This window comes from Anomaloglossus baeobatrachus, chromosome 5, assembly GCF_048569485.1.
Source record: "Anomaloglossus baeobatrachus isolate aAnoBae1 chromosome 5, aAnoBae1.hap1, whole genome shotgun sequence".
NCBI classification, from domain to species: Eukaryota; Metazoa; Chordata; class Amphibia; order Anura; family Aromobatidae; genus Anomaloglossus; species Anomaloglossus baeobatrachus.
The window spans coordinates 240,477,265-240,496,544 of NC_134357.1; the positions used below are offsets into that span (position 1 = coordinate 240,477,265).

General features: G+C 43.1%; 1 protein-coding gene across 2 annotated transcripts in view; it reads right to left on the reverse strand.

Moving 5' to 3' along the window:
• Positions 1-4,053: 4,053 nt before the first annotated feature.
• Positions 4,054-19,280, reverse strand: part of LOC142311113 (uncharacterized) — a 60,753-nt gene continuing 45,526 nt past the window's right edge. For both annotated transcript variants that reach the window (XM_075349231.1, XM_075349230.1), the window contains exons 3-7: positions 12,498-12,676; positions 12,275-12,403; positions 12,067-12,190; positions 10,452-11,988; positions 4,054-5,945 (exon numbers count right to left, since the gene is read on the reverse strand). In XM_075349231.1, coding sequence (XP_075205346.1) covers positions 5,861-5,945; positions 10,452-11,988; positions 12,067-12,190; positions 12,275-12,403; positions 12,498-12,593 — 1,971 coding nt within the window. In that variant the 5' untranslated portion in view covers positions 12,594-12,676 and the 3' untranslated portion in view covers positions 4,054-5,860. The remainder of the gene's footprint in view (positions 5,946-10,451; positions 11,989-12,066; positions 12,191-12,274; positions 12,404-12,497; positions 12,677-19,280) is intronic.

Genomic DNA, 19,280 nt, shown 5'->3' on the forward strand with positions numbered 1-19,280 from the left:
AAAATGGCGCTTTCATAGAAGCGCCATCATCTGGCACTGTATCCAGCTCTTCCAGCTGCCCTAGTGACGGTGGCTTGCTGGGTAATAATGAGTTAATACTAGCTTTGTTTTACTAGATAGTATTAAGCCAGAGATTCTTATGTCAGGCAAGTTTGACCCGGCCATTAAGAATCTCCAATAAAGGGTTAAAAAAAAGACCACACAGAGAAAAAAATACTTTAAGGCTATGTGCCCACGGGGACAGTGTCCTGCGGATATATTCGCAAGACATTCCGCAGGTGTTCCCAGGAAACATCACCACAACTTTTGTCTGTTTCCATGCTGCAGAATGTCGTGCGGATATGGTGCGGGCATTCTGCATTGAGGATACAGTGCCATGGCTTCGGCACTGCATCCTCAATGCAGAACAAGTGCTGCAGTGATCGGGGGAGTTCATACTTACCTCCATCATGCAGCACCTCGCTTTCCGGCAGCCGGTCACTCAGCGTTTTCAGAAGAAGGTGGGCGGGCCTGAACTAGCTCCGGCTGTCACATGACCGGAGCTCGTGCAGGCTCCGCCCACCTCTTCCTTCCTGTACCTGGATTCACCGCGCTCCTGTACACCGGACGGAGAAAGTGACTCCGGTGAGGCAGGTAAGTATATGGGACCCTGCGGAGAAATCCGCAACAATAATTGACATGCTGCAGATTTTTCCGCACGGAAATCCGCACGATTTCCGCTGCGGAAAAATCCGCAGCGTGGGCACAGCATTTCCCAAATGCCATAGAAATGGCTGGGGAGTAGCTGTGCTGCAGATTTCTGGAAAATCCGCGGCTTTTCCGCGAGAAATCCACGGCAAAATCCGCACATTTTCCGAAGCTTGGGCACATAGCCTAATAGAAATAAATACACAGACACACTTAGAGACTCCATGTTTATTACTCCCTCTTATCCCTCCACGATCCTGCTCATGTGTCTTCTTTCTCCTTCAACACATGCAGCTCTGCTACATCAGACAGCACTGCATGGGAGGAAGACGCTGCTGCTCCCGTGCAGTCTAATCACTCAAGGAGTGAGCAGAGGCTGCCGGTTGTAAGCGGTGACGTCACCGCTGACAGACTGGTTACCATAGCAACGGTGGTCCGATCACGTGATTCCCGATGCCGCTATTTACCGGCTGTGACAGCTAGTCCCTGTATGTGGCTGACTCTGTAAAGAGCGTCCACATGCAGGAATGGGGAGTCAACCATGTACCAGAGCATTTCGCCGGTACACGACATGCTCAAACGAGCACCGCGTACCAGAGAGATGCACTGACAGGACCTAGCATGACGTCATAGCCATGTGACCAGTCTGTAGCCAATGAGATAATAGACACGTGACTGGTCACATGCAATTTTGACGTCACGATAGGTCCTATCATCAGTGCTGGTTACCGGGAGGACGCAGCGATTATCGGAAGAAAAAGCGGGGGAAGACAGAGTGCAGGACGCGTCGCGGGGACAGGTAAGTGTTATGGCAATGTTTATTAACTGTATGTGTATATTTGTGTTTTTATGTGTTTGTGTTTGCCTCCCATTGTTTTCAATGGGGTTCAAGAGGTTCGTCGAATGGCTCGCCGAACCGAACTCGACCCTCTGGAGGCTCGCTCATCTCTAGAAGTGACAGCTACATGACTTGGGGCTCAGACTGCTTGGCTGATTTGCAAGGGGATGAGGTGGAAAACAGATCCATATGGGCTGCAGGTGCAAACTGCTCTTTCAGCAGGGGAATTGGTGGAAAACAAAGTGAAGAAACTGGAGGTACGCTCAGCCATCCAATCTAAAACACTACTTGTTGTGGTTTGACCAATTGTCCAATGGTACTCGGGCAATGAAATTACACGTGTGCGCACCAGAGCAAGGGATTTCATTTGTACGCTTAACAGGCGCATATGGACTAAGTCTTCTCCCTGCAGCAGTTACACTATCACCACGTCCCCCTATTTGATGCTCCCATTCTTTGCAACCCAAAAAAGTGGACAGTAGAGAAGAGAGAGAGTGCATAGCAGATCATTACATTCTTAGGGTGCTCTGCACTAGGCTCTGTTATGAACACTGCATCAGGTTCAGAGTAGAATGGCAGCGCCACCTGTGATCCAGCATTTATACAGGTCAGGTCACATCGTGCAAGAGTCAATCACAGCCATGTCAATGCTTGGAGCTCAAGACCAGGTCAAATTTGGATATGTTTTATATACTTAACATTTTTTTCAACAAGTGTTTTTTTTTAATTTTCACTGTATTTTTACTATTGTTAAGAAACTTGAACCGTTGACCATTTGTACTATATACAGCATTCCCACAGTATTGCTGTATATAATAAAAATCAGTGTCTAGTATGATGTCACAGGAGAAAAAACATGGCAGGCCCCTAGCTGTCATACCATACCAACAGCTGCCTTCAATTGTGTCACTGGGAAGGGGCACCAAGATAGATGCTTGGGCCAAATAGCAATGCATAAATGCTGCGGTCAGTGATTGCCAGCTGCATTTAAGAGGATAGTAGCAATAATCAGCAGGAGCACTGATGACTGCTTTTAGCTAGCATCTATTTTAATGTAATATAGCAGCCCCTGTGTGGAGCAGGATATTGAAAAACTTCCAAATCACTGGGATCCCTACCAATCCTGAGAATTCAAGCACCTATGCAAATGAAGCAATATTTGAACATGTACGCTGCTGCTTCATTAATTTTGAATGGGACTGCCAGAGTTAATCCAGCTGGTCTTTGCCACTCACAAGAGAATGACTGGAGTGGCAGAGGGATTGATCGACCTGGAGTGGCAGAGGGATTAATCGACCTGGAGTGGCAGAGGGATTGATCGACCTGGAGTGGCAGAGGGATTGATCGACCTGGAGTGGCAGAGGGATTGATCGACCTGGAGTGGCAGAGGGATTGATCGACCTGGAGTGGCAGAGGGATTGATCGACCTCTGCTCCATTCACATGGAGATCTTCAAAAATTGGTGGGGCTTCTAGCGGTCAGACCTCAGTGATTCTGAAATGATCCCTTATGCCATGTGTAGGAAATAACTTGAGAATACCTTTTTAATATTGCAGGGGTTAGACACTTTTTTTTGTTAATACAGCTTTCCTCACAGACTGCACTTCTGTCCATTAAATAGCTGCTAGTGGAGGATCATGTGACCAGACCAATCCATCAGCCTCCTCCAACTGTAAAATCATCTCGCAGGGGAATGCTGCTTTTCTATTGGAGGACACTGATGGACTGTTCTGGTCACATGTTCCTCCATCAGCAGTCATTTTATTGACAGAAGTGCTGGTTGGCTGCATTAAATAGAGAAAGGGGCCAACCCATTTAAATAGGTTATTGTTTAGACTGAAGTTGATAACTCAAAATGTGTTATTGTGTGATCAAACAGTAAAAGAATATATTTCTGAGTACACATCCTTTAAGTGGATATTGTTCAGGGCACAGCACGTTCCAGTGTTACCATTTTATGACCTCTGTGATGCATGTGAGACTTCCCTTGAGATTTTATTTGCTTCATATATATGGACAGTAGTCCTTCAAGAGCTCAAGACCAAGTCAACGTTTTTGGGTTATTGCCCATAACTTAAAATGGAATTTGTCAAGACAGCTAGGATAATTAGACGGAATACAGATTGAAAAGACCTGGTCAGAAAGTTTATGCAGATGAGCTGGGAAGTATGTTGGGTTTCATCAATGGAGGCTCATTTACAAGGATGTTCTAACCAGGTTTTCTATACAATGCAGCACATCGCTTTGGGGTCGGTATGCATGAACGTCTGATGTCATGTCCAGCACACCCATGTATTCTGTTTGGTTACACCAAATATCCTGACAGGCTCGCTTTCTATAGGATGGATGTCTACTATCAGCCACATTCCAATGAACCTCATATGAAATGTGGTAATATTCACTGTTAACTGCTGTTCTGGGCAATGACAACTGGACTAATTGGACCAAAATAGCAGCATCATACAGTACAGACCAAAAGCTTTGACACACCTCCTCAAAGAGTTTTCTTTATTTTCATGACTCTAAAAATTGTAGATTCACATTGAAGGCATAAAAACTATGAATTAAAACATGTGGAATGAAATACTTAAAGTGTGAACAACTGAAAATATGTCTTCTATTCTAGGTTCTTCAAAGTAGCCACCTTTTGCTTTCATTACTACTTTGCACACTCTTGGCATTCTCTTGATGAGCTTCCAGAGGTAGTTACCGGAAATGGTTTTCCAACAGTCTTGAAGGAGTTCCCAGAGATGCTTAGCACTTGTTGGCCCTTTTTCCTTCACTCTGCGGTCAAGCTCACCCCAAACCATCTTGAATGGGTTCAGGTCTGGTGACTGTGGAGACCAGGTCATCTGGCGTAGCTCTCCTTCTTCGTCAAATAGCCCTTACACAGCCTGGAGGTGTGTTTGGGGTCATTGTCCTGTTGAAAAATAAATTATGGTTCAACTAAACGCAAACCAGATGGAATACCACACCGCTGGAAGATGCTGTGGTAGCCATGCTGGTTCTGTATGCCTTCAATTTTGAATAAATCCCCAACAGTGTCACCAGCAAAGCACCCCCACACCATCACACCTCCTCCTCCATGCTTCACAGTGGGAACCAGCCATGTAGAGCCTATCCGTTCACCTTTTCTACAAAGACACGGTGGTTGGATCCAAAGATCTCAAATTTGGACTCATCAGACCAAAGCACAGATTTCCACTGGTCTAATGTCCATTCCTTGTGTTCTTTAGCCCAAACAAGTCTCTTCTGCTTGTTGCCTGTCCTTAGCAGTGGTTTCCTGGCAGCTATTTTACCATGAAGGCCTGCTGCACAAAGTCTCCTCTTAACAGTTGTTCTAGAGATGAGAAGGTGTGTCCAAACTTTTCGTCTGTAGTGAATATCTGAAGTTCAGAAAATATGGCATTTATGCCATAACTAAAGTCTTTTTAATAATAAGAAGCCTCCCAAGAAATTATGAATGTATCATTTCTAGCACTAGATAATCACCAGTTGAGTAATAAAAATGTATCACACCTGAGAATGCAGAGAAAATTGTAATCTTAGATTTTCCCACAAGTTACAATATTACTCCTCAACGAGTAGAATATATTTTATTTCCCCATCCATATAAAACATTCACAAAAAAATTAGTAAGAATTATGTTACAACATTAAAAATTAATTTTGCACTCCACCAAAACCCAAAACTGTCTCAGTTAAAGCCTAAACCTAGCCATATAAATGGATTTCAGACGGCCGTGTTCTGAACAACCGTTTGTTCTTATTTGGTCTGTAAATGTTATTATCTAGGAGAAGAATGGCATAAGGAAACCAACAAATCACTGACGGATATCTGCCTTGCTGAGCTGATCTAATGGGATGCAGCTTGGTTGTTTTTCATAAACATTTCCACTACAACAATAGCCAAAAATAATCCAACATGGTGGATGAACTTTTGTCAGAGATCTGCCATTCATATGTAAAACTTGGTTTGTGTCACGAAAAGGTGCTGGTTGGCAGAAATTTGTGGCTTTTTTCGGCTACTGAAAATCTATTTTATGGCTATTCATAACCTATAACTAACTACTCATTGCGTCTATATTCATGTGTGAATACTCCAATATCTCATTTCCCCAATATCAATCTCCCAAGCGTCCAAGAAGATAAGGTAGGTCTTTGGTGGGTTCCTAACACTGTATAGCAGCATTGTTTTTCCTTGTGCCTGCCTCTGACAACGGTGATTTCAATGCTGTCATCCCAGTAGTTTCAGGTTTGGAGTAGACGACAGCTTTGTGTTTTTTTAAATAGGAAAACCTGAGATTAAAGAGATTGTACATTGTAAGGTATGTTCTTAGGCCTCTCCTGAGATGCTCCCTGTAGTGTGATCATCAACTGTTCTAACCATAGGCAGAACCATGGAAGTCAGATATAGACTCCTGTAAGAAAGAAAAAAAAAATAGGCATTACTTTACATTTCCATACATTATACAACAGAGATATTGTTAAATACGATTTTACAGTATTATGATACATAGGTCCTGGGCATAGGGTTTGGGAGTACAGCTCATGTAGATAATGCTTCACTTTGCAGTGTGACATAGAAGAATCAAGGGACCTTTATCATGGCTGCTTTCTAACAGCCAAGATCCCAACAACTATGTATTCTTCCTCTACTACAGCCCTATGAAGATCTGCAATAAACTCCATATTTGTAAAAAATCACTGCAAATCCTAACAAGAATTTGTGTTGCAATAACATACATTTTACAGTTACCGATCTACAAAACAAAAAAATATGCAACATCTAGAATATGTTCTCCTGCAACCCTCTTGATAAATGCTGAGGAATAATGAAAGCATGCATGCAAGATAGCTTAATGGGAAGTTCTTTATGAAAGTGAAGGACCCCAACTAAGAGTTTGGCATGCACTGTCACATTCCTTCTATACCTTAAACTCAAAGTGCATCATTCCAGTGTTATTCTACTTATCAATGAAGTGCCTGGCCAAAATCACAATTAAGGAAGGTGCACATTCTTTTTGGCCAAAAAGCAAAAGCCTTTCATGTTATGCAGATGGTATCTAAGGAGGTAAAGATTGTGTATCACAAGATGCTTTTCAATGTACAGTGCCTACAAGTAGTCTTCAACCCCCTGCAGATTTAGCAGGTTTGATAACATGCAAATAAGTTAGAGCCTGCAAACTTCAAACAAGAGCAGGATTTATTAACAGATGCATAAATCTTACAAACCAACAAGTTATGTTGCTCAGTTAAATTTTAATACATTTTCAACATAAAAGTGTGGGTCAATTATTATTCAACCCCTAGGTTTAATATTTTGTGGAATAACCCTTGTTTGCAATTACAGCTAATAATCGTCTTTTATAAGACCTGATCAGGCCGGCACAGGTCTCTGGAGTTATCTTGGCCCACTCCTCCATGCAGATCTTCTCCAAGTTATCTAGGTTCTTTGGGTGTCTCATGTGGACTTTAATCTTGAGCTCCTTCCACAAATTTTCAATTGGGGTAAGGTCAGGAGACTGACTAGGCCACTGCAACACCTTGATTTTTTCCCTCTTGAACCAGGCCTTGGTTTTCTTGGCTGTGTGCTTTGGGTCGTTGTCTTGTTGGAAGATGAAATGACGACCCATCTTAAGATCCTTGATGGAGGAGTGGAGGTTCTTGGCCAAAATCTCCAGGTAGGCCGTGCTATCCATCTTCCCATGGATGCGGACCAGATGGCCAGGCCCCTTGGCTGAGAAACAGCCCCACAGCATGATGCTGCCACCACCATGCTTGACTGTAGGGATGGTATTCTTGGGGTCGTATGCAGTGCCATCCAGTCTCCAAACGTCACGTGTGGTTGGCACCAAAGATCTCGATCTTGGTCTCATCAGACCAGAGAACCTTGAACCAGTCTGTCTCAGAGTCCTCCAAGTGATCATGAGCAAATTGTAGACGAGCCTTGACATGACGCTTTGAAAGTAAAGGTACCTTACGGGCTTGTCTGGAACGGAGACCATTGCGGTGGAGTACGTTACTTATGGTATTGACTGAAACCAATGTCCCCACTGCCATGAGATCTTCCCGAAGATCCTTCCTTGTTGTCCTTGGGTTAAGCCTTGACTCTTCGGACAAGCCTGGCCTCGGCACGGGTGGAAACTTTCAAAGGCTGTCCAGGCCGTGGAAGGCTAACAGTAGTTCCATAAGCCTTCCACTTCCGGATGATGCTCCCAACAGTGGAGACAGGTAGGCCCAACTCCTTGGAAAGGGTTTTGTACCCCTTGTCAGCCTTGTGACCCTCCACGATCTTGTCTCTGATGGCCTTGGAATGCTCCTTTGTCTTTCCCATGTTGACCAAGTATGAGTGCTGTTCACAAGTTTGGGGAGGGTCTTAATTAGTCAGAAAAGGCTGGAAAAAGAGATAATTAATCCAAACATGTGAAGTTCATTGTTCTTTGTGCCTGAAATACTTCTTAATACTTTAGGGGAACCAAACAGAATTCTGGTGGTTTGAGGGGTTGAATAATAGATGACCCTCTGAATAAACTTTTCACAATTTAAAAAAAAAAACAAAACAAAAAAAACCAACATTCTTTTTTGCTGCAGTGCATTTCACACTTCCAGGCTGATCTACAGTCCAAATGTCACAACGCCCAGTTCATTCCGAATGTGTAAACCTGCTAAATCTGCTGGGAGTTGAATACTACTTGTAGGCACTGTATATTGTAATGATTTAATATGAAGCTTACAGAAATATGTAAACTGAAGCAACCAAAGAACCCATAAAACTTGCAGCCACAGAAACACCATAAGAAGGGCAGCAAGAAAAGCCTACATCTGAAAACCTGATCCATTGTCACAAAATATAAGCCACAAGAAGAAGACTGAGACAGCCACCTGTAAAAACAGTCGATTTATTCAACCACTAAAAAACACAGAAGCCTTTCTTCAGCTGCAGGGCTGCCTCCATCTCCTACTGTGGATCCCCAGAACTATGCTTTAGTGATTAGATGTAAAAACTGTCACAGTGGTCTGTTGGACAATGGCCGATAAAGAGCATTGTAAACGTCCTTACGAAATAGGAAGCACTGATGAAGAATAAGCAGCACCTTATGGCAATATGCAAGTGGTGGCTGTTGTAATTTTGGTGAGAGATGGAATCATTCTAACCTGGTGCTAAGAAAACTCGTACGTGGCCCTTTTGTCACCCTTGCCATGGGTTCGCCCCACGGCACGCCGTATCATACTGTCTAAGGACTGATATAAACTATGTGATTCCATGGAACCAAGATGTACTCTCCTTTCTGCCCTCCATGCTGGCAACTTTGTAGGAGAGGCTGCTTATAAAGCCTTCTTAAATCTTATCTTCATGGGGTCTAGATGATATACAGCGTGTCCACAGCCATTAACTTGAGAATGGCAGCAGCTATAGGCATAGAAGTGGTTTCTAGGTATAGTAGCCATGCGCTACGCAATTAAACCACCTAGGTGTCGAATCGTATTGAATTGATGATGCCCTGCAACTTTGTAATTCCCTTTTTTTTCTCTATTCAGTTTGAGATAAAAATGCTAACTCAGTTGTTTTCCACCAGGTGGCGCTATAGGTGGTTTCATTGTGTAGCGCATGGCTACTTTACTATACCTAGACTCCACTTCTATTCCTATAGCTGCCGCCGTTCTCAAGTTAATGGCGGTGGACAGGATATGGGTTGACGCAGTGTATAGTTGTATTGTGGAGCCCTTATTTACTTTAGCTGATCCTGTGCCTGTCTTAGAAATGGATATAATAAGGTGGGCACCTACCACCATGGCAAGAAAATCACCAGTAACCCCACCATAGGCAGATAAAGGGCCAACGGTACCGCATTAAATGCTAGTGAACCAGAAAATGATGCATAGAAAACACCACTGTTTAATAATATACAGACAATTTTCTTGAGGAAAAATTTCTGTAGGGACATTTTCTGAGTGACTTTTTTCTTATGCATATAAAAATGTAGAAAAAAAACATTATGTAGCCTTTTCATACAAGCCAACCACTCATATTTCAGCCTTATGGACCCCTTTGATAGTGAAAGCAGGGGGAGTATTAGGGTTAAATGCACATAAAATGTTAAAAGAGTAACTGTCATTTTTAGTTTTTTTTCTTTTCTAGTAAATCAATAGTAAAAGACAACAAACTTTGTACTATATATAATCAGATAAATCTCCTTATTTTTCTCTTGAACTGATGTGTCACTCAATTCATGGGTAAACACAGTCTTCAAGGGAATCTGTCAGCAGGTTATTGCTATGTAATCTGATAGTAGCATGACGTAGGGACAGAGACCCTGATTCTAGTGATGTGTCACTTAGTTTAGTGGGCACAGTAGTTGTGAAAGAATCAGTCTTCTCTGCTGTCAATTTAGCAGAGATCTGAATGCTGAGCCCAGTATAACCCTGCCTACACCACTGATTGGCAGCTTTCTATGTATGATGTATATTTACAGAAAGCTAGTAATCAGTGCTGGTTGCATGGTTGGACCAGGAGGCACAGTGCAAGTTATCATGTAATGATAATCTCCTGCTGATAGAAAACTGATTGTATTGAAACAGGAAAAACCAGCTCAGAAAGTGACATCACTGGAATTAGGGTTTCTTCCCCCTTCATTATTGTGCTCTCAGATGAAATAGCAAAAACCTGCTGACAAAGATTCCCTTTCCAATTACAGATATTCTCATAACTGAGGTAGGGGATAGTTGCCATTTATAAAACTCTATGGAGACGGGGGCAGCTAAAAGCAGACATAGAAATTCTGCTGCAAGTTTTCCTAAAATGACAGTTGCACTTTAAGTTTTCAGTGGAGATTAGTTTTGGGACAGAACTTGAGTTCATGTCCTTGGGGGGGGGGGGGGGGGAATAAATAAATAAAAAAAGTAAGAAATTGTAAAATATTTACTGATGAACAGACTGATGCCGAAGAAGCTCGGAGTTGCATGAAAATCCCTTTCCGCATTCAGGGCAATATTGCAGTCTATCTCCAGTGTGAATCCTTTGATGTCTCACGAGAGCAGATTTGAAGGAGAAGCATTTTCCACACTCAGTACATGTGTATGGTTTCTGTCCTGAGTGAACAGTCATATGCCTGGTGAGCTCCGATTTGCAAGCAAAGCCTTTCCCACATGCGGAGCAAGTCAGTGCTACGTCTCCTCGATGGACAACCCTCTGATGTTTAGAAAGCCCTGACTTTCTCATAAAAAGCTTGCCGCAATCAGGGCACATAAGAGGGTTGCTCTTGAAGTGGCTTTTCTGATGCTGTAGAAAATGTTCACTGCTATAGAAACATTCGCCGCATATAGAGCAAGAGAATAATTTATTTTGGCTTCCGAAATGCTTATAGTCGTTCAGTTTGGAGTCTCCTCCTGAACTATCTCCGGCATCGGGCCCAGTTTCTGAAGTATCCCCAGCCTCGGCATGTACCTTTTGGTGTAATATGAGGTGAGCATTTGAAATAAACGTTTTGCCACATGTGGCACAGTCATAAAGCCTCTGGTATGCATGTGTCTTCTGATGAGTGACCAGTCCTGAATGGCTGTAAAATCCTCGGCCACATATTGTACAGGAATATGGTTTCTTAATATGAATTTGATGGTGGGTGACAAGCTCTGTTGTATTGCTGAAACATAATCCACAGATCCGACATTTAAATTCTTCTTCTCCGTTAAGATGTGGTTTTGGAATGGGCTTACGATTAATAGATTTCCTCCCGTTTACTCTTGTACACTTGCTTTCATTAATATGACTCCGTTGATGGATAATCAAATCTGACCGAGACGAAAGACACTTTCCACATTCACCGCAGATAAAAGATGGAGAGTCTGGATGATCTTCTAAATGGTCAAGGATTTTTGTAGGTGGTTTGTCACACCGTGAGCCATTGTACTTTTTCTCATCTTTATCACGTGAGGTTTGGACACTAGAAGCTTGATGCAAGCCTTTACCAGAATTCTTATGGTTCTCCAAGACAGCCTGATACCTTACTTTTGCATTATCAGACCAATCACAATCATCAGTGACATCAAAATGGGTTGGAGAGTGATCGGGGATGGTAATAATATCAATGACTCTATGATTCTGACTCTCACTTGAGACCAATTTTCTAGCTATGGACGTAGATGGAGCCTGTATCGTATGGTCTATTGGTATATAGATGTCAGCATCTATAATTTCGTCATCGTCTTCTTCACACTCTAAAACGTCTATGTTAAGAGTACAGGATGAATATTGTTGAATATGATCTATGGGTTTGTAAATCGCAGTGCCTGATATGTCTTCATTTTCGTCACACAAGATGATTTTTTCATGTATGTTATTTAACAATATATTTGGGCTTGAAGCACATATTGAGAGGTCTGCAGGTGACGGAAGATCAGAACTATCTGAGGAGGAATCAGAGATAACATGTTCTTCTGGGAAGTCCTCAACCTCTTTGTGACCTGTTTAAAAGAAATAGATTTTAAGTAAAATGTCTAAAATGGTATCAGATTCTGATTAACCCTTAAAATATCCCTTACCCATTGTAGTGGGAAGGCAGAGGGTCTCACTTATTACATCTTGGTACAGATCTGCGTGTCTCTCTAAATACTCCCACTCTTCCATGGAGAAATACAAAGCAACATCATGACATCTTACAGGAACCTAAAATGTAAAAGATACCCTCATTATCCACATACTTCCATTAGTGATGCTCCATAAATGCCCAGCGTTCCCAGCAGTGCTCACCTCTCCAGTCAGCAAATGAACAATCCTATTGGTGAGATCTAAGATTTCCTGATAGTTGGTTTTCTCCTTTCTTCGAGAGTGAAGTAAATGATCCCTGAGGGTACTCCGTGACTTCTCAATAACGTATTCCTAGGAATTTAGTATCAAAATTGTTACTTCTCCATAGAAGAAGCCATTACTTAGGTAAATAACACAACATTACCATTGTGTAAGTATTTCTCACCCCTCCGGTTAACAAGTAGATCATTCTCATAGTAAGACTTAATAAAGTCTCTGTCAGTTGATCTTCGTCTTTTTCCATCATAAAGTTGGCAGACATACGCTATGGTTGGACAGAAACAGTTGCAGAGGTTTCTTCACACAATTTTCGCCTAATAGACATACATTTCCTGCAGATCGACCCTATTAAAAAAAAAAACAACAACAAAAAAAGTGTAAAGTGTTTAAACAAAGTGACAAGGAAAACAGCTAGATACAACATCAAAGAAAGGGACAAATGTGCAGACGAAGGCTACTGTGGCTGCAATGCAAAGTAAAAGAAGATATTCTTGTACTTGAAAAAAACTGGTGTGTGAATGATGACTTAGGGTTTATGTGCGCAATGTCTTTTAGACATCACAAACCCGCTTCGTTTTTGAAGCAGACAATGCAAATGGAAAACGCTTGTACTGTTGTACCTGGAACGACTTTTTGGTTATTTTTGGAGAGGTTTTGACTCCATGCATAAACTAGTGCGTGGCTTGAATAGAAGCCTCCAGAAGAATGGTTCGTCACTTTTAGCTTCTTCATGGCTTCTGAAACCTGAGGTGCTTCTAATGTCAGAGACTAAATAGATTGTAAGCTTGGAGCAGGGCCCTCACCCCTCTTGGTATGTGTTGAGTTGTGTTTTTTTGTACTGTCGGATATTGTCTGTACAAATCCCCTTTCAATTGTAAAGTGCTGCGGAATATGTTGGCGATATATAAATAAATAAATACATTTGCACATGAAGTTGTTTTGGCATGGCATTGCTTATGTTCATTCTTTTTAGCCTTTTTATATGCACTTTTTAAGGCTAATTCTACCGTGTTTTTCTGAAAAGAAGACCTCCCCCAAAAATAAGCCCTAGCAGGGATTTTCAGCATTTTCAAAGTAAGGCTTAAATATAAGTCCTCGCCCGAAAATAAGCCCTAGTCCCGGATCAATAATGAAGTTATGAAGATAATCCATGCAGCTAAAAAAGGTAAAGATCCTGCAGGACACTTCATTATAGACAGCGGACACCCCGCAATCACACTCACCAGACGCCGAGTAGAGGACCTGCAGTGATTGCACCCCCGCACACATCCAATCAGATCCCCCACAAACTCACAACATCCAGCGACACATTTCTTCTTGCTGGCAGAATCCTGAGAGGCAGTGCAGTGGAGCGCAAGGACCTGCCACAATGCTAGCTTACAGGACCTGCAACACGTGACTTCCTCCTATCATTCCCTGCGGCCGGAAGCATGCTGTAACGCTGGATGTGATGAATGAGTGTGCGTATACACACACACACACACACGTGTTCTGTGATCTGCTGTGTGGGAATGTGTCAGCTAGAAGCAGGGGAGGACGCCGTGCAGCATACTTGCTTGGAGGACCCACTGGAGATCACAGGGAGTACCTGGGAGTCACGCAGATGTCCGGGTCTGGTAAGTATGAGTCTCCTGGGAAGTCTGCTTTTTTGGGGGGTAAACTTACCCCCAACCGTGTTTCTTCAAAAATAAGACCTCCTCCAAAAATAAGCCCTAGTGCTATTTTGAGGGCAAAAAAAAAGTATAAGACAGTGTCTTATTTTTGGACTAAAACGGTAGGTGGAATCCTCCTGACAAAGACTCGGTATGCACCTAGCTCAGGCCTACGCCTCCAAAATCTGCAGGTAGGATTCTGATCTGCTTGAATTAATAGCAGTCATACAAGCTGATATGTAAGTGGCCGGGATATAGCATGCTCTGGCTTGTTTCAAAGGGTTCTCCAGACTTGAGACATGCGCCCGCTGTCAAGATTCTCAGTGCTCCTGGTGGGGGCAGGCGGTCACGTGACCACATGTATATGATTTGCACACTTGTGGTAACATGCTGACTAGACGCATTCGGCTTCTCTCAGTTGACGTGAATTGAGTGAAGGTGGGTGAGACTAGTCGACGCGTGACTGCAAGTGTAGAAATAACATTTGTGTGGTCACCTGACAACCCGCCACCCACCAGAAATACTGACAGCGTGCGCATGTCCCAAGTTTGGACAACCCCTTTAATTTGTATTAGAGGAAAGTGTTCAGGAGATTTTCAGCTCAATGACTGCGTATTTCTATATTATTGTAACGGTCTTGTGTAAAACAGCAAATAATATAGACAGCAGTGAGTGAGTAACAAGTGTCTTGCTAAGATTTGCCACTATATGTGATAACTATAACAGATGTGTATGCAATAAGAAATTACATTTTTCCATAGAAATATAAGGATACAAATCAGTTGCAGAGTATACAATGCACAGTAGCTAACATATTGTATTTGTAACGGATCCATTGTTTTCTTACTGGATCCGTTACAAATGGAACATAAATAGCAATCCATTAACGGATCTGTTGTCCACAGACTCTAATGTTAAAAAAAACAAAACACGGATCGGGCAGTAGTCAGTTTCCCACTGGATCTATGCAGGATTCGTTCTATGGAATGACTACAGGACATGTGAACTTTGCCTAATTGGTAAGATGAATCCATTATTCACCCATAACAGCTACATTTCAGCTTTCTCTATATAGCCTTTCTCAAGCAGTGTTAGGCTATGTGCAGGCCAAATGTAACGCCTGCCTGGATCAACAGACTCAGGGGGGGGGGGGATGTAATGGACAGACTAAAGGGAAGCCACTCACCAAGCAGGACCCCTAGAACCCTGAAACCCTTTAACCCCTATACAGGGATTTGGAATTACACAGGGAACTGGAGATCACTACTTGTGGAAGGCTGCAGTCCGATGAGAGTAGTCATCAGGCAGGGTCAAGCCAGGATAAGCAGAACAGGGACAGAATCGGCAGACAAGGACGTAATCAGAAAACGGAGCAGAGGTCAAATCCGGATCGGGCAGCGAGGTACAAAAACAGCAGAAAGGAGGGTAGTCAGAAAACACGCAGAAGTCAGCACACAGGAATCAAAAAACAGAATAGGGCGGACCAGGAGCCAGGAAATCAGAACTATCTCTGGCAGAGGTCAGCAGACAGGAAAGGGAATAAGAAGGGTGTGGTGTCTTCCTATTGGCTGTAGCTGAACGCTGGCAACTTCAGCTGGAAGACACACGCCACCCACAGTCAGCCAGTGGTACTGCAGATCCCAAGATAACCCAGCCCAGTGGATGATCGGAGCCTGTGTCCACCGGCACCGCTGGCATCGACTCCTCTCCTATCACCAGCACCATCCACGGCAGGAACACGGCGTCACCTGGCGATCGGAGCAGAAGTTGCTGGAGCGGACTCCGGTGGTGACGTAACACCAAGGTCTTGATTCAATAAGGTGTTTACACCAGAATCTTTAAAGCAAAAGCTGTGCAGAAACTCAACGACTGTTATTAAACATTAAAAGGAATATCTGGCAGTAGTTTTTTTGCTATGTAATTTGACAGCAGCATGATGTAGAGACAGAGACCCAGAGTCCATCGATGTATGATACAGCTTTCTGTGTTGCAGATATATCAAAGCCAAGTTCTTTAGCTGTGTATAACCCTACCCACAACACAGCTTTCTGTGTACATCGTATAGTAACAGACAGCTGCTAATCAGGACTGGGGACGAGTTGGATACCCTGCATGTTTCAAGTTGTCCCCTAGTGAGAATATCCTGCTGATAAAACACTGATTGCATAGATACATACATAGCAAAAACTTCCCTTCAACCCCTTCACGATCTGGGACGTACCGATCTGCTTAAGGTTGCGGTAAACCCACATGTCAATAGATCTCTTGACTAGTTAAATCCCGCTATGAATCTCTGACAGTGGGATTTAACACACTCTGGTGGGGAGCGTGCCATTCCCCACTGCCTTTGGCAGCCCTGTGACGTAATCACAGAATGCCAATGGATCATGACAGACGGTGGTTAGCTGATGACCCCTGTCACTGTCATGACAAACTTCCTGTGAACATCGGCTATGCCAGCGTTCACAAGAGATCAGCATTTCCGATGTTCCGAGTAGTGCTGAACTATCGCTCTGAACAGCAGAAGCGATTGGACTGTCAGCTTCAAGTCCCCTTAGAAGACTAGTAAAAAACAATTAAAAAAAATAAAAAAAAGTTTTACAAAATGAAAAAAAACCCCAAAAAACACAAAAAGTTCAAATCGCCCCTCTTTTGCCCCATTAAAAATAAAACAAAAAAATACACAAATTTGGTATCACCGCAATCAGAAATGCCAGATCTATCAAAATATAAAACAAATTAATCTGAGTGGTAAAGAGCATGACAAAAAAAAAATATTCAAAATGTCAGAATTAAAGTTTTTTGGGTGGCCAGAACATTGCAATAAAATGTAATAAGAAGTGATCAAAACATCGCATCTACCCAAAAATGGTAAAATTAAAAATGTCAGCTCAGGACGCAAAAAATAAGACCCCACTGAGCCCCAGATCCTGAAAAATAAGAACGCTACAGAATTTGGAAAATGGTGACTTTTTTTTTTTTTATTTAATAATTCAAATTTCTTAATTTTTTTTTACCACTTAAATTGAAATAAAAAACAAACAAAAGCTATTTATGTTTAGTATCTATGATCTTGTACTGACCTGGGGAATGATATTGCAAAAGGAAGAATGGGAGGAAAAAACGAAAAGTGCCAGATGGTGGAGGGGTTAGGAGGCGCACACCTCTTACTGAATCATGTCTGACTAGTGGAGTGCGGCTCACCATTAAGCTTAATAAAGTCAGAGACAGGAGTAAGAGTGATGATGTTAGGCAAGTCGCAGTTTGTCATTGAATACACAAGCGGATTTTACCACACCAAGTCGCCAAATGTTGCGACTTTCAAAGCCTTTAAGTAACTGCTTTGATGTAACAAGATGGCAGTTTCTAGGGGGTTTTCAATTTTTGAGGATTTGAAAAGTTTCTGTCCAAAATAATTAAGGGGCCAATGTATTAATACTAGTGATGAGCGAGTACTAAAAAGCTCGGGTGCTCGAAGCTCGGGCCGAGCCTCCCAAGATACTCGTGTACTCGGCCCGAGCAACGAGCCCAATGTTATCCTATGGGAGACCCGAGTATTTTTGTGAAATGACCACCGGCAGCATGTAGAAACCCTAAAAATGTCACAAAAGTCTCAGAAGAGTGCTCAAATGACATGGCAACAGCATGGGGAAGACCCCTTGAAGCATTTATCACTCAAAAGTCACAGCTGTGAACAATTTTGTCCGCGTTTCACGCCATTTTTACGGACTCACCAGAAAACCTTCCAAAATGACCCCAAAATGATTTTTCATGGCAGAAATGTTAAGGGCACATACCCAATAGTGAGATAGAGCTGGTGTATGTTACTTTTTGAGATTGATACATGAAAGATTTTACGTGAAAACATTGTGTGGCACTCCGATGTCCCTGAGAAGAGACGTACATGAAGGCCTCTTGAGTCTAATGTGCCCATTTTGAGGAAGTGAGTCTTTGTAGTATTTTCCTTTGCCAGGGCAGTCCAAAATTGTGAGGTTCACCAATGCCCCTGCATAGAGACGTGCATGAGGGCCTGTATGTCCCTGGGTAGAGACGTGCATGAGGGCCTGTAAACCTGAAGTGCCCATTGGAAGGAAGTGGGTGTATTATAGTATAGCCCTTTGGCAGGGCAGCCAAAAATTGGGAGGCTCCACGTTGTCCCTGGGTAGAGACGTGCATGAGGGCCTCAAAACATTAAGTGTCCATTGTCAGGAAGTGGGTGTATTATAGTATAGCCCTTAGGCAGGGCAGCCAAAAATTGGGAGGCTCCACGTTGTCCCTGGGTAGAGACGTGCATGAGGGCCTCAAAACATTAAGTGTCCATTGTCAGGAATTGGACGTATTATAGTATAGCCCTTAGGCAGGGCAGCCAAAAATTGGGAGGCTCCACGTTGTCCCTGGATAGAGACGTGCATGAGGGCCTCAAAACATTGCTCCCATTGCAAAGGAGCGGGTCTCCTGTCGTTGTAATGTCCATTCTGCAAAGAATGGGCGAAAAAATTTACCACTGGGGGTATACCTGAAACAAAGGCCTAAGTATTGCAATTTGTAACGGTCATCATCATGGTGGCGCATGAGGAGAAGGAGGAGCAGTCCAGCGATTATCCAAAGTCCAGAAGTGTGTACCCATGGGTGAGTGGAGGTACATGGCAAACTTTAAATTCCGCTCTCATTTGCTGGTGGTGTGGTGAAGTCTGGCCCAATCCAACCCTTGTTCATCTTGATCAGAGTCAGCCTGTCAGCATTTTCAGTTGACAGGCGGGTGCGTTTATCTGTAATGATTCCACCTGCGGCACTAAAAACACGCTCTGACAAAACGCTAGCAGCAGGGCAGGCCAGGACTTCCAAGGCGTAGAGAGCCAATTCATGCCACGTGTCCAGCTTGGATACCCAATAATTGTAAGGCACAGAGGAATGTCGGAGTACAGTTGTTCGATCTGCAAGGTACTCCTTCAGCATCTGGGCAAACTTAGGATTTCTTGTGGCACTACCCCGCACCTCAGGGGCTGTGGTACGTGAGGGGCTGAGAAAGCTGTCCCACATCTTAAAGACTGTTCCCCTACCTCTGGCGGATTGGACTTGTGCCTCTCTCGGCTGTACGCCTCGGTTGTCCACTGATTCCTGACCTATGCCGCTAGCGTTTTGTGAGGGGAATGCTTTGCCTACTTCCGTGACTATGGCCTTCCGGAACTGCTGCATTTTGGTTGACCTCTCCTCCACGGGAATAAGAGACAAAAAGTTCTCCTTGTAGCGTGGGTCTAACAGTGTTACCAACCAGTAATGATTGTCGGCCAAGATGT